Raw genomic sequence first — 15,781 nt, 5'->3', positions numbered from 1 at the left:
GCTTTCCCCTCATCCACAGACCCAATTATCTCCTCATAGAAGGCAATTAGGTTAGTCAGGCATGACTTGCCCTTGATGAATCCATGCTGACTGTTCCTGATAACTTTCCTCTCCTCTAGGTGCTTCAGAATTGATTCCTTGAGGACTTGCTCCATGATTTTTCCAGGGACTGAGGTGAGGCTGACTGGCCTATAGATCCCGGGATCCTCCTCCTTCCCTTTTTTAAAGATGGGCACTACAGTAGCCTTTTTCCAGTCATCCGGAACCTCCCTCGTTCACTATGAGTTTTCAAACATAACATCAGTGAACAATGACACACAAGTTTGGCACCAGGTATACCAATTCTCAGTGTAGGCATGTACGTGCACTAGCTCATGCTCTTTCTCTCACCAAAAAAAAAAAAAAAGATTAAAAAAAAATATTTAAGTGAGTATAATTCTTCTAGATTTAACTGAAATTGGATTTTTCAGTACAGAAGATATTTAGTCTTTTCCACTAAAATTTACAAATTATTATTTGTGAGTAGTTGAGTACTTTGCTGTGCTTCTTTTAAACCTCAGTTTGTAGGGTTTGGTTTGGTTGTTTATTTTATTTTTTTCCCCCTCTTTTGGTAATACAAATACTATTGCTGCATTTTCCTTGTGTGGATCTACTTTGCGTATTAAGGTAAATGATTGTAATATATTTACCCTTTATGACCAGATTAGTGTCTTGCCAAAATGAGCATTACCAAAGCACTGTATCATTTACCCACATAGATTGTACAGTATGCATTTCTGGGACTGATGGATTCAGCCATGTTCGTTTTTGTTTTAGCAATGTCTGAAGTTAGCAAAGCCAACCCAGTAAAAGTTGAATTAATATCACATTTTCATAAACCACATTCTTCTTCATTCTACATACTCTATAATTTTAGTCTTTATAGAAATGATAACCAGTCACCAAAAATATTTTAAAATGTGCTTTTTAACCAATGTGGTTTGGGGGATTAACAGTGGTTAAATAGATACATTTTAATAAGCAAATAGCCTCATAACATCTCAGAAAATAGGCCACTGGTTTGTAGCACTGATAGTGTATGACTACTAAAACTACTTCCAGTTTGGCACCTGCTTTATATGCAGAATTATAAACAGACAATAAATTTTTGTGACTAAAAATATTTTTCTTTATAGATGTATTTTAATGGTTTCCAAAATACAAAATGTGTGGCTTTAAAAAACAACAATAATCCTGTGATTCTAAATCATTAACAGAATATGTGTGTAGAACTAAATATTATAAATAAAACCCAATGGGATACATTTTGCCTGATCTCAGGCTGTCAAGATTATATATTGTTCTGCAGCAGATGCAGATGTCTCATAATCTTCAAATGATTCTCATGTTCTCATCAGCATTTGTAGAGGAAACACAGAATTCTGAACTTAAGTTTTGGCAAATAAGTTAAATGGGAAGGTAATTTTTCAAATATTTTATTTTAAGATGTGTTCGGTAATTCCCTTTCATGACATAGTTGCTGCATAGCCACTCTAGGAGTTGCACACCTTTTTCACAAAGTCACAGAACCTTTTTGAGCAGAAGCTGACAGCTAGGAGTCTCACAATTCTCTGAAGCCAAACATTCCATGGGCTTGAATGTGTAAATACCTTAAGTCCCACAGATCCCCCCCATATCCTCCAGATGGAGCTATCGTGGAACAAGCCTCTCTCTTTCTCCATCCTATTTATTTTATTAAATAGTTCATAAATTGTTAGATAAATTAAGACAAGCATCTATACTATATGTGTTGTCATTTTGGGGCTGTCATCAAACATTTTTGATAAGTTTGTCTCCTAGTGTAGGAAAATTAGGTTCAAGCCCTGAACCTATGGCTATGATGTTTGCAAGGACTTCTGCAAAAGGGCCCAGGGCTCTGGAATTTCCTTTTACAAGAGGGCTCTGGTATTGTATAAGTCTAGGAGATAATCTCTTAAAATTGTGCTCCAGGCACAAACATTGGGGCCAATAAGCCTCCCTCAGTGCTGAAGCTTGACAATAAATACCAAACTGCTGAAAAAGGTCATTCTCTTATAAAGGCTACCATGTAAGTAAACATTAAAACTGGTTCCAACAGCTAAGTATCCAAGTTGTCAGGGTGGAGCTGAGGGACAGCATTCCTAGGGTTTGTCTACATGGGAAACCAGGGAATGAATCTATAGCTTGCTGTGCGGTAGTGTCCCATGTGGACACTGCTATAGTGCCCTGAAAGTCCCAGAGTGCAGCTTGGCTTACTGTGTTTTCAAAGTAGTAAGCCAAACCATCCTCCAGGACATTTCAGTGCTCATAGCAATGTCCACAAGGGAGGTACTGTACAAGCTGGTGTGCTGTAGATTCACGCCTGGCATACCATGCAATAGCTGCCATGTAGACAAGTTCCTTAGTGGCAATAGTTCCGAGCAGTCTCTCAGTAGGAAAAAGAGGCACTTCAACAAGGATCATGCTATCAGATCACAAAGAGATCATGATATGGTCTGTTTCAGTGAGTCATAGAACTCATTTGGTGTGAACCATCTTAATCTTTTATTGATAAGTTACTTCAGCATTCTTTAGAAAGGTGGCCGTCTTAGTCTGGATCTGTAAAGCAGCATGAGCATGAGCTTGAGCTTTCGTGGGTGAATACCCACTTCGTCAGATGCATGTGAAGTGGGTATTCACCCACGAAAGCTCATGCTCCAAAACATCTGTTAGTCTATAAGGTGCCACAGGACTCTTTGCTGCTTTTTCAGCATTCTTTGTTCCTAGATGTATAATTTCACATTTGACTGTGTTCAAACACACATTCATTGTTGGTGCACAGCTTACCAAGTGATCCAGATCGCTCTGTATATATGATCCATCCTCTTCATTATTTACCAGTCTCCCAATTTTTGTGTCTGTTGATGTGCCTTGCTGATTTTTGTATCCTTCTAGACTCTTAGTCAAAATGGCATATGATACCAAGTCACATATCTTACAGAAGTATAATATATTACATCATCATTATTACCTTAATCAACCAAATATGCAATATTGTGTTTAAAAGAAGAAAAAAAAAGTTTGACATCTACTTTCCATAGACCATATTGCTTGGTGTTAATTATATTCTCTTCCTTTAATTCTTTCTTAAACTAGTCTCATATCAGCCATTCCATTACTTTGCCTTGGGTAGATGTCAGGCTTATAGGTCTATAATTACCTGCCCATTTACCTTTTAAAATATTGGCATAATATTAGCTTTCTTCCAGTCATCTATAACGTCTCTAGATAGATGTAGGTTCCAGTACTGGTTTATACTGATAGACCAGAGCCATTGACCCCAGGGCCATCTACACCAACTATTTCTTCAGCTGAGATGGATCAGACTTCTGTGATCATGGCAGGGCAACCATACACATTGGGATCAACAATGCCAGACGCCTATGTGGAAGTGAGAGACCTATTACTGTATTGACGCCGGCCACTGGGCTGTATTAATCTGTTTCATAGTAGGGGTCATTAGCACAGGACCTAACCAGCTGTGGTACAGCCTCTTTCCTTGCTTGTGACCATACATGGCCTACACTGTGACAAGTACTATCAGCTTCCTCTGGTGCTGTGCTCCTGGCATAGATCCAGGGCATGGATTCCAAAGACTCTCCTCAATACTACACCTCCTTGGTTCTCAGAATACTCTGATTCTTCATCAGAATCTTTAGATAGGTTCTCAAGTCTCTCACTACTGAGAGTCCAGAGCTTCTTTGGGTCCTTTTCTTATACTCAGTGAAGCAGATCCATAAGAGGGAACCTTCTCCTGCTGGTAGTGAGAAGCTTGTGATGGTTGGTACCGATCAACCTGCAGACTCACAATTACAGGACTTACCTCTAGTGGAGGAGAATACCAACAAAGTGATTGACATTTTGCATCTGTCTATGGCAGGAAAGGTAACCTTGCCTATAAATCGTGCCATTATGCAGCCTATTAGGACACTGCTGCAAACCCCTTCTTCCATCCAACTGTGACCAAACAAAACGTAAAAATATCAGGTTCTATCTTGGGAGTTTGAGCAGTTTTATTTACATCCTGCAACGGGCTCACTAGTAGTGGCCAGTATGAACAAAAGGAGTCATCAAGGCTGAGATAAGTCTGCCTCTAAAGAAAAAGATACCAAAAGTATGATCGTTTTGGAAAAAAGATTTATTCTACAGAAAATTTACGTGGCCGGAATTGCCACTCACCAGACCTTAATGTCCAGGTACAATGATTCTAACTTGGAAACAGTCTCTGAGTTGGTAAATAAATTGCCAGAAAGCTCCAGAGAGCAGTTCCAGTCCCTTGTTGCAGAAAGCCATCTGGTCTCTTGATTAGCTCTGCAGGCTTACTTGCACACTGCAAATTCTGCACCGGGGCTATAGCTATGGCAGTGACTATGCACTGTTCCTGCTGTTTGCAGTCCTCAGGGATTCCTGCAGAGGTGCAGCAGACAACTGATGACCTTTCCTTCAAGGGCTATGGTTTGTTCTTACCCAAAACAGGTGAGTCTTTACATGCTGTAAAGAACTCTAGAGCAATTTTAAAATCTTTGGGCCTTTACACTCCAACTGTGAAGAGGACAAAATATCATCCTCACTTCCAGCTTCTCTTCTTCATCATCGCTTAGCCAGACAGTCAGCCATAGCATTCGTTCACCTTTTGGTTCGTTCCTGCGCAACTGCAAAAGCTTGACAACCCAAGAGTCCAACATCAGAACAGACTTGATGAACCCGTGTAATAGGGGGTCTGCCTCCAACCCTAGGTTGGTGGAATTTTATCCCAGATGTTACAAGGCACCTGGAGAACGGCATTCGCTGTAACATCTTCTTGTAAGGCACCGCCTACGGACAGTGGCCCCAGTAGTCTGTAGACCAGAGCGACCGTAAATGTCTGCATGCATTACACATAAAATCATTCCACTTTATGAAGAGTTCCAACATTCCAAGTTGCAATTTTGGTGGACTGTCGGAGATCCCAGATACAATTGAATGCATTGTCACAATGTACTGCAGATGTGCCTGCCAACATCAGAGAACTCGCGTCCCCAGGGGGACTTTGGCATGAACCTGTCATGTTTGCACCGAGCATAGATGGCATCTACAGCTGAAAGTAAGGCAGAGGCTTTAACCCTGGTGCTGAGTACTAGGTCCAAAAAAAAAATAAAAATGTTGAATGACTATCCTGGGAAATACCTTGCCTCATCCCAGTGGATGACTTTTTTTCCTGTTATACCAGTACTGGCTTCACACTGTGCGACCCAAAACTTTGAGTATTTCTCAGTGACTTTCTTCGCCTCTGGTAGCTACGTGCAACTGCTGCCTTGCATCTTCGCCGCCTGTATTAATCATCATTTTCAGGGTTCACATTGATCTGTCCACCTTTCATAATGCCCATGACGATATTTCTGACAAGACTTCTTAGGATTGCTCATTGGAGCTATGCCTTACTTCAGATGTTACACCCCCTCCGCCACAATGAGATACAGGTTGGTCTTGAGGGGGGATACTTCCAGTCTGGACAGCAATATTACCCGTTCTATCCTGCGACCAGGCCAAAAGAAAGAGAAGATCTCGGAGAAAGAGATTTTTGCCTTCTGCTTCCTCAGTCTCTTCAGACATCCATAGACTTCGAAGCAGTTGATTTGACACTTATGATGAGGGCAGCATACTTTCCACTCTGGATCTTACTGGACCTTCCCCTCCTTTCTGAGACAGGTTTTCCCATTTCCTACGTGCATGGCAGGCCATGACCTCAGACAAATGGGTGCCAAACAAAGTGAAATCTGGATATATCTTGCAATTTCTTTAAAATCTCCCCATGCCCCCGAGACCCTCTCAGGCACCCCTCTCTTGAGTTTGTACTATGACAAGTGCAGACTCTGCATTCTTTGGGAGTTACAGAAGAAGTGCCTCCTATTTATTGGGGTTATTCCCAATACCCAAAGTCAGAGAAGGTCTCAGACCCATTCTAGACCTTCAAAACCTGAACCAAGAAAGTACACCAAGAAAATCAAGTTGGATAAGGTGTTCCTTGCTGTGATTATCCCTTCCCTACATTCAGGACACTGCGCTCAGTTTACAAGATGCCTACTGTCATGTGGTGATCTATCTTGGTCACAGGAAGTTCCTGAGGTTTGTCATAGAAGATCATTGCCAATTCACTGTTCTGCCCTTTGGCCTTTGTTCAATGCTGACAGTTTTTATCAAATGCATTGCAGTGGGAATAGCCTGCCTCCACCAGAGAGACGTCCATGTGTACTCTTACCTAGATGACTGGTTAGTTCAGGGTCGCTCCAACACCAGGTAGAGACTGCTATCAATCAGACTCCATGTTCAGCATCCTGGACCTGAAAAGAAACAAATGAAAGTCAATGTTATCGCCTTTACGAAGAATAAAGTTCACTGCGGTGGTCCTGGACTCAAATGTTGCCTGAGCCTTTCTGTCTCTTTCCAGTTTTCAGATTATATGGAATCTCTGTGCGTCCCTCAAGAACCAGCTAAGACATCCTGTGGAAGGGAGTTCCCTTCTCTCCACCTTTCCCTTCTATGACTTTGGTAATGGACGCTTCAGCCTTAGGGTGAGGAGCACATCAGGGTGATCATCAGGCTCAAAGTTTGTGAACTGTCCATGAGACCAGGTTACACATAAACATTCTTGTGTTGTGTGCAATATTCTGTGTGTGTCAGCAGTTCCGACCTCCCTCCCAGTGTTCAGGGCAACACTGTCCATTCTGTGACCAACAGTACCACAGCGGTGCTTGCTTGTTTGTGTAAAAAGTGCCAGGTCAAACAGCCTCTGCAAGAAGGCAGTCAAACTGTGGAATGTAATAATAGAGGTTGGTCAGTTGCAGGGCATTTCACTTGCTGGGTGTTTTAAAATGGCCTAACGGATTGCCTGTGGAAGTCCTTCACGAGTGGGGTCTCAACCCAGCTATTCTTGATATTCTTCATAGGGAGTTTCCAATGGTGGATCTGTTTGCAGCTCTGCAGAACAGGAAATGTCCCTGGTTCAGTTCCAGGCAAGGTCACAGCCCTGGGTCAATCTCAGACATTTTCCAGCTTCCGTGGGAAAAGGACTTTTTGTATGTATATTTACCAGTATTCCTGATTCCTAGTGTCATTCTCAAGCTGAAATGAGGTGGAGGCAGATGGATCTTATTGCTCCAGCCTGGCCCAGGTAGCCATAGTACTCCAACTATGCAAGCCGTCTACCTGAGAACCCTTGCTGTTTCCACTAACTATAGATCTCATCACTCAGAAAGATGGGCAGGTATTGCACCTGAATCCTCAAGTATTGCATCTCACAGCATAGTTTATCAGTGGTTAAATGCAGAGGACGCACACTTCTCAGTGGCAATCCAGAATGTTCTCCTTAGTAGCAGAAATTCTTTCACAAGAGCTTCTTACCTGAGTAAGTGGAAGCACTAATCCATTTGGGCAGCCTCCCATAATGTGTCCCTGACTCAGACTAAAATTGAAACAATTCTGGACTACCTCTTGCATTTTAAGGAGTCAGGTCAAGTCCTTAGCTGATTTAGGGTTCATCTTGCTGCTATCTTAGCATTTCTAACCTTGAATTCAAGTTAGAACTGTTTTTACGAACCCTATCATGACCAGGTTTTTGAAAGTTCTCAGTAGATTGTTCCCACCTATCTGGGATCTAGCACCAACTTGGGATTTGAATTTAGTGTTGTCTGCTCTTATTGATACTCCTTTTGAACTTTAGCTTCCTGCTCGCTTCTATATCTCTCAGTGAAGGTAGTGGTGTTAGTGGCTGTCATCTCAGTGTTTGGGAGAGGTACAGCAGACTTTTCACTAAATGCACTTTTCACTTACCTGCTTTACACCATTTCTACAAAGTTACGGTTTGGTTTAGGTCACTTCCTAGTTCCTCTCAAAGGTGATATCTGATTTCTGTCTGAATCAGTCTGTATACTTACTGGTTTTCTTTCCAAAGCTGCATGTTCACACGGATGAATGAAGACTGCACATTCTGGATGTGTGTTGAGCTTTGGCTGTTTACTTGGATAGGACAAAGTCCGTTGAGGTTTCTTCCCAGTGCTTGTTTCATACGCAGCTGCGTCACTAAGTTATGCTGCCAGAGGTGTAGCACCTCCTGAAAAGATGACAGCACCCTCAACCAGGGCATATTCAGCCTCAGCAGCATCTGTGACACATGTCGCTGCCCTGCAGATGTCTACAGTAGCGACATCATCTTCTCTACTACATTCACCAGTCATGCAATGTTTACTGCATCAAGAAAAGACACAAATGTAAGAAGACCCTACAGACCCTCTTCTGATGACACTCAGAGCTCTAACACCTAGGATAATTGCTTGGGAGTCACCTACTGTCTAGTAGACATATGCATGCACTCAAAGAATCAAAATGGCTACTCACTTTCTTGTAACTGTTGTTCTTTGAAATGTTGCATATGTCCATTACACTAACCACCCTCCTTCCTCAGTGTCTTGGATGCTATCATCAGCTTTCCAGAGTGAAGGAACTGAAGGGGGTTAGAGTGATCCTCCCCTTTGCACCCTCCACTCACCATACCAGTTCCTGGGGTGTGAGTGGGGCCTCCCTATGGGTACTGCTAGGGAAAACTTTCCAACACCTGGGCATGAGATGCCAACTCACCTGCAGTTTAATGGACGTACACAACACATCTCGAAGAACAGCAGTTATAAGAAGATGAGTAGCTGTTTTTTTGTTTTTGTTTTCCCAATAATAATGCTTTTTCTTGAAATAATGTTACCTCCATAGAACTGGACTGACCCTTCCTCCTCCTTTCTGCCTAAGAGCCCAGCTAGAAATGGGGCCTCAAATAGTAGAGAGGTACTTTAGGTCTGTTAGTGGGGAAGTGTATTTATACCCATCCTGCATAACTACCAACCACTATTCAAATAATTCTGTGGTCACATGGCAAGGTATGAAACTCATATATAGTCTGGCGCTATGAAATACAGAGCTACAATTATTTGATAATTACCTTTTTAAAAACACCTATATAGTCTGACTTGCATGCTTAATCACTATTTAAAACAGTATTTAAAGAATGCATAATGGATATGGAATTTAAATTGCAAATACTGTACAATTGCTCAGATGCAGCCCCTTTGCTTGCTTACAGAGCTGTCTAAATACAAGTAAAATGTCTCTTCCTATAATATGGTTTGTTTCCCTTGATATAGTACAGATTGCAGAATATCGTTTCTATAGAAAATCTCTTTAGCTTTTAATATCCCGTGTTAGCGCTACATTACAAATGACTGCATTTTTGATAGTGGGGAGGGATGATGCTTATATGGCAGAGAACTATAACAAGACTTTGTCTAGAATTAAAGTGCTTTTTTTTTATAGCTTTCAAAGGTGAAAGACTGTCTCTGCAACATATTTCTGTCAACCTGGAAACTGTACAGTAATTAATGTATTTGAGATTTTTAGTGCAAAAATCACCGTGTACTGTACAGACGCTCCCCAACTTACTCAAGCGTTCCGGAATACCTTGCATAAGTCGAATTTTGCGTAAGTCTGGAACGTATCTCTGACAATTACACGACCCCCCCCCCCCAAAAAAAAAAGCTTACGAAACTTTTTCTGTAAATGCAGATTTCCATAAGTCAGGTTTGCGTAACCCAGGGAGCGTCTGTAGTTGATGTTTTAAAGCTCTATAGTTGAGAATAAGTTGTAGTATTGTGTGATATGCCTCAATTACAGACACTGCTGAGGAAGGTGTCTTGTAAACCACAATTTGTTAAAGTGCTGAAGCAGGGCAAGATATTGAAAGAGTTGAAATCACAGTATAGATAGAAGCAGACCTGAGCATCTTTTCTTTCTCTTTTTAATAGAAAAGATTGAACCAAAAGAGACTACAAATATTAAAGAGCTGTAAAATCACACTGTGTGTATTATTGTGATTATAGATTATTTCAGCTAATTAAGAGTCACACCAAGGCAAAATTTTCACGTATAATGATTAGTGTTTCAGTGTTGATGTACACCAAGTACTTTTAACTCTAAATGCCTTATTTTTTTTTATTTTGGAATTACAGGAACTCCAGTTTCAAAGACTCACCAGAGAGCTGGAGGTGGAAAGGCAAATTGTTGCCAGTCAGCTAGAAAGATGTAGGCTTGGCGCAGAATCACCAAGTATTGCCAGCACAAGGTACAGGCCTTCATGACTTTATTTTCTACGTGCCCCCAAGTTAAATGTTTTATTCAGTTGTCTTGGGTGCTACGGATAATTCTTTTCTATAAAAGTTGTTCGGCTTTCATTACTGTATTCAGCATTCAAAAATGCTATCTCACTAGAGCTGGTATTAAAAAGGCCTCTTGCTTCATTGATTATCTTTCAGAGCAGTAAGTAAAGCTTTAATTTTGCTTAGGTTATCCTAAGTCATAACACAGAGTGGAGAAGTTATCACATTGATGTTATGGACTTGAAAAAGCAATTGTACTACTTTATGTATTTGAAGCAAATCAGTAAACTAATGGTTCCAATAACTATTGATATAATTTACAAGGGTATAATATTTGTACTGAATGTGTGTTTTCAAATACTTCTCAGATATTATCCAACAGGGAGTACTTCATTTATAAATATTTGCACCCAGGTATGGCTCTATGATTTTTGTCGCCCTAAGCATGGCAATCAGGCAGCCTTCGGCGCCGTTTCTGCAGGAGGTCACATGGATTAGGCGTTGGCTCTGTGGGAGATCTGCTGTTCAACGCCTTCGGCATACCCACTGCCAAAGCTGCAGGACTTCCCACAGAAGTGCCGCCGAAGGCTGCCTGACTGCCACCCTCACGGAGACCATCAGGCCACCCCCCAGAGCTTGCTGCCCCAGGCATGCACTTGCCACGCTGGTGCCTGGAGCCGCCCCTGTTTGCACCCAAGTTAGGGTGCTATTTCAACATAAATCCAGACAGCATGATCACACGCAGTACAGTAATTGTGTTGCAACATTTTTTTTTTTAATAAGGTTATCTAGTTTTAGTCACCTTTTTTAAAGTATTTTCTTTGCATTTTTGTTTCTGAAAATTCCTTTTATATGCATACTTTTGAATATTTTAATGTAAAACATAATCCTGTATATTTGACACAATGTATCAATAATTGTCAGTCATCTTAAAAAAAATTCATTCTGCATATTGAAGAATTACAGTCATTACAGTACACTTTTTTGTGTAATTAGAAATGTTTTTGGTTATAAATATGTATGGGTAATTACAGGTCCTCCAGAAAATTAGGTGATTGACAGCCCTTGAAACTGAAGCCTGTTACATTTAACAGTCACTATTAAGGCTCTTAACATGCTCTTTTATTAAATAATTGTACCTGGGCTTCCACTTACAGTGAACCTAATAATTAACACTCACCTAGGGAGCATCTTCTTAACACCTATTACTGTTTGTTTTGAATTCATCTTTGCGTTTCTCTACTCTTCAAACAGTGACTTCAGTTATGATTTGGCATGGTCTCCTTTTATGGAGATATCATAAGCCTCTTTCCCAAATCTGGACCTTAGCGTCCACGTCGAAATCTGGGTCTTACATGAACCCACAAGCTAATTACTATCCATGATTTTTAGCTGCTCAACCAGAATCATGTGTCGAATGACCCCAAATACTTTCCTGGTGAACCCCCAAGACTCAATGCTTATTCAACAGGAAATAAACATTCCTTCCTCCCCTCCCCCTACAGACTCCCCTCTGGCTAAACCTGAAGTATTGATCATCTCTTTACAAACAATACAAAACAGTCTTTTTCCACAAAGACGACTAACCCAATACAGGAAACAGAGATATCTATTCTTCCCTCCACCAACTCCTGTGCTGCAGAGTTACCTCTTAGATTAACAAAGTAAATTCTCCCCTTGTGTCTAACCAAGACTCAGAAGAAACTCAACAAAATCTACAAGAAACTTTATATAAAAAACAAAGAAAAAGACTATAAGATATAAAACTCTGATCAAATGACAATACTGGGCTAAGCTTATATAAGAATATATAGGAATAAACAGTCTGATTCAAAAATCGCATTGAAACATTCCACGAAGTAACACACATGAAGACCATAAAACAATAAAGCTATTGTGTTTATCCTTATTACAGTGGAACAGAAATAGTAAAGAAGAAAAAGGTTCATAGCTGAAGACAGACAAAAACCAGTCCAAACTTCCTTCCTGATTTGAAAAAATCCGTTTTCTGATGGTTCTCTGGTCAGCGTTTGGGTCCTTTGTTAATCTTTACAGATAAAGAACATCACCCTTACTACTGTTTATGAAGATAATGTATTTATGTGAGAAATGCTAATTTCATCCATGCGTAGGGAATTCATACATCCAGTTTGGCGGGACATCTCCTTTTTAGCTCGTCTCGGACAATGGACTTTTTTCACAAACTGGGCATTTGTCGCATGACTTGCCTAAGAGGAACATTCGGACAAGAGCAAACAGGACAAATGTCATTTTTGTCAAAAAGTCAGACATCAGTTGAGTGAAACATGGGGGCTCAGGCCCCTGGCATCGCTTACTCAAGTCTTTTTCAGTATAGAAATAGTGGTCCCTATCTAGCTTTCCAATCGTTTGTGCTGCAAAAACTCTCCTATGTAAGGCCAATTACCAGTTCATTTGAGATCTCTTATTTCATATTTGAAGTACTTCACTCTGTTATTGACAGTATGTTCTAAATAATTATTTCTACTTGTAGGCTTTGATACACCAAAAACATGCATGTGAAATATATCTTTTTCATCTCCCATCTGTTCATTTCCTCTTTCTTTACACTGCACACTTTTAAAAAAAAGAAAAAAAAAGAGCTGGGTCCTTTGCACTGCCTTAATAAGCTAAGCAACTAAGCCTATCGCAAAAGATAGAAGTTGCTACACTTGTCATATTGCAGCCGGAGGGTACAGCGCTGCACTATCTCGTGTCCACACTACAAAGTCAGCAGCGCTGCAATCCCGTCTGCAGGCTGTGTACTCCTGTCTGCTACGGGTGCTGATACACAGTCGCTGGGTGTGAGCCTGGCATTCAGGCTGTGGACACTCACCATCGCTGATTGGCGCCCAGGGTATAAGGTATCCAGCATTCTTTCAGCCTTCGTCACGTTCTGCACTCCACTGCCGGGCTCAGTACCACGCCCGTTTAACATGTCCAGAATTTAAAAATCCCTTCCTTGCTCAACGAGGCGTGAATGCAATCAATCAGTGCCATCTCCATACCCAAACGATCCCCACATGAAGACTGCGAGCTGCAGATCCATCAGTTGTGGGGTGAGGAGCTGCAGACACAGCTGCGCGCCGACCGGTAGAAATTATGAAATACTACGGCCAATTAAAGTAAAGATACAGGATAGACGCGACGCCGGTGAGTGCAGGGTTTAAAGTATAAGGAGCATGCGGATGTGCCTACGAAAGCAGTGGAAACACGCTCATACGCCCACACGACTGCCATTTTTAAAAGGAGTGATGGAGTCTTGATAACCCACTTGTCAATCCGAGGTACGATGGACATTCATGAGGCTGGAGAGGAGGGTAAGTTGGTGTAGAGGAACCCAAAGTAGGCTACGTGAGGTGTTTGGAGACTCAGGAGTCATCAGCCAGGAGCTTTCCAGCCAGGAAGAAGCGCAGTACGCAGCGCGTGGACTTGTGAGGAACGACAAGGAGACTCGTTCCGATCAGAAGCTTTATTATAAGATGGAATTTTGGGAGGAGTGGGGGCTAATGGTGCGCAGCTGCCTAGATGTGTGAATAGCCATGATTGGTCATCATTCGCGGTATATCTTCTCTGTAATTCTTCTAAAATGTTTCAGCCAAGCTCGTGCCAATGCGCTTTCGCCAAGTTTATCTGGAAGAGCACGTGTCATTGTCCGAGTCAGGCTAACAGGTCCGCTCCATTGTCGGTGACGGGTGGGTGGACATTGCTGCACAACCAGGAAACTCGAGGACCAGGCGAATCCACATAGTTAGAGAACTCCCGCTTCCCAGTGAACCCGAGCAGCGATATCTGGGGCAGGTAATCTGTGAAAAATGCATGGATACTGTTAAGTTATTCCCTACTGTCTTTGCGTTCCCCAAGTAAGAAAGCCCATTGATCCAGAGTCAACAGCCCCTCCAGTTCTAGTGAACACGTTGCAAGATGATCTGAGGAGTACTGCTGTGGAAGATGTGTGTAGTCAGTGCTATTTTCACTGTAGTCTCTTGCTTTCCCCAAACAGAAATCCCATTGACACCGATCAATGCAACCTCACCTTCCCAGGAGACGCGGTTGTGGGAAACTCACCATTTTCTGCAGCGCGGCGCTCTGTGCTAGCCTTGCATTGTAAATGAATGTTAAAAAGTCTTAAAAAACATCAGCTCTGTAGTAAAAGTTATCTCTCTGGTTTTTTTTAAGTAGACCTTTGATGACTGCTTCCATATGCGCAGACTTCGAAAAATACTACAGAACTTAAGAAAAACAAGGAAATAAGGAGGACTGGTGAAGCATAGTAGAATCTTATTCACAAGTAATAAGTCAAGACTAGAGGGAAAGAAAGAAAAGGAACAGGTGCCAGAGAAATGAAAAGGCTGCCGGAATAATCGCTACAAGAGAAGCACAGATTGAGCTGCTAAGCATCTGGACCACCACACAGACATCATGCAGTCAATGCTACCATGCAGCAGGCCACGTGCTGCCTCCCCATACCAAGACCAACCGCATTGTGCTCACTGTTCTTCAAACATCCTCTCGCAGATCCTGTTCTTACCAACATCAGCTGCCCCAACCCATAGTTCATCCTAACAGCCTGATATAATCGCCTTACGCCTAATAGCTCCCCATCCATCCAGCGCTATTAATCTGAGTCAGCGATTGCAACAGCATCAAGGAAGGACATATAAACTCTGAGTTATGCTCATCTCGCCTATCCCCCTGCCCTTTGTACGTTATTTTAATAAGGATCTGTCTTTTAAAAACAATTGTTGTTTCATTCAAAGAAAGTTAACATACTGTACCACAATGAAAAAATGCACTGCAATCATATAAATCACTGCCTTAATCCTGGGAGCGACCCAAATACGTAGATTTCAGCCTAAATTGTCCTTAAGGCATCCCTATACCTTGAAGCATCTGTGCTGGGACTCTCTATACCCGCTTCTCTTGCAAATTTCAGCCTCCAGGCTATGTCAATCCTCGGGTCCATTGGCATCTGAAGTTTACCTTTCTTCAAATATTATTGTGAGGACAATGCGCGTTATATCGTGGATCTGCTTCCCCTCACGTTCTCCCGTAGACTTTCCATCTCCCGTTAAACGGCAAAAGCAACTCCACAGTAATTCTGCACGGTCAGCCTGAAGTGTGACGTTCCTTGCTCTTGTCAAGCTTCCCTGTATAACGTTGCATGAGTCAAGCATTAAGTAACGGGTCTCCAAGGATCACAACGTGCATCGACGTCCCACTGGATTTCTTCTGGGAAAAAGTCCATCCCTGCAGATCTGGAACGCCACTGTTCCAAGAATGCCGTGCGTCATGAACCTTTCAGGCCATCACTGTTAATGTCAATGAAACGCCACTAGTGACCACAAGCGCATCTGGAGAACATAGAAATACCCTTCCGATTAACGTTACCAGATACGGTGGGGGTCCAAATAGAATACGTCCCATATATTGCCCTCTTCCACAGTTAGGGAAACCCATTTGTGCAAATCATCCAGCATGCGCAAACTTCCCAACGTCACGTTTTCTTAGCTAGATCGATTAATGGCCTA

At 41.9% G+C, this 15,781-nt stretch overlaps 1 protein-coding gene across 6 annotated transcripts in view; it reads left to right on the top strand.

The window, feature by feature from the left end:
* PKP4 (plakophilin 4) overlaps nt 1-15,781 on the top strand; it is a 238,895-nt gene that overhangs the window by 74,692 nt on the left and 148,422 nt on the right. For 3 of the 6 annotated variants that reach the window (XM_075070216.1, XM_075070214.1, XM_075070213.1), the window contains exon 3: nt 10,086-10,198. In XM_075070216.1, the coding sequence (XP_074926317.1) occupies nt 10,086-10,198 (113 nt within the window). Of the gene's footprint in view, nt 1-151; nt 175-10,085; nt 10,199-15,781 lie in introns of those variants that run through there. The other 3 variants (XM_075070218.1, XM_075070217.1, XM_075070215.1) reach the window with 2 other exon arrangements.

Source organism: Chelonoidis abingdonii, chromosome 10 (assembly GCF_003597395.2).
Source record: "Chelonoidis abingdonii isolate Lonesome George chromosome 10, CheloAbing_2.0, whole genome shotgun sequence".
Classification (NCBI taxonomy): Eukaryota; Metazoa; Chordata; order Testudines; family Testudinidae; genus Chelonoidis; species Chelonoidis abingdonii.
Note: the sequence above shows the minus strand (reverse complement) of the source record. Positions and strands in the feature narration are given on the sequence as shown.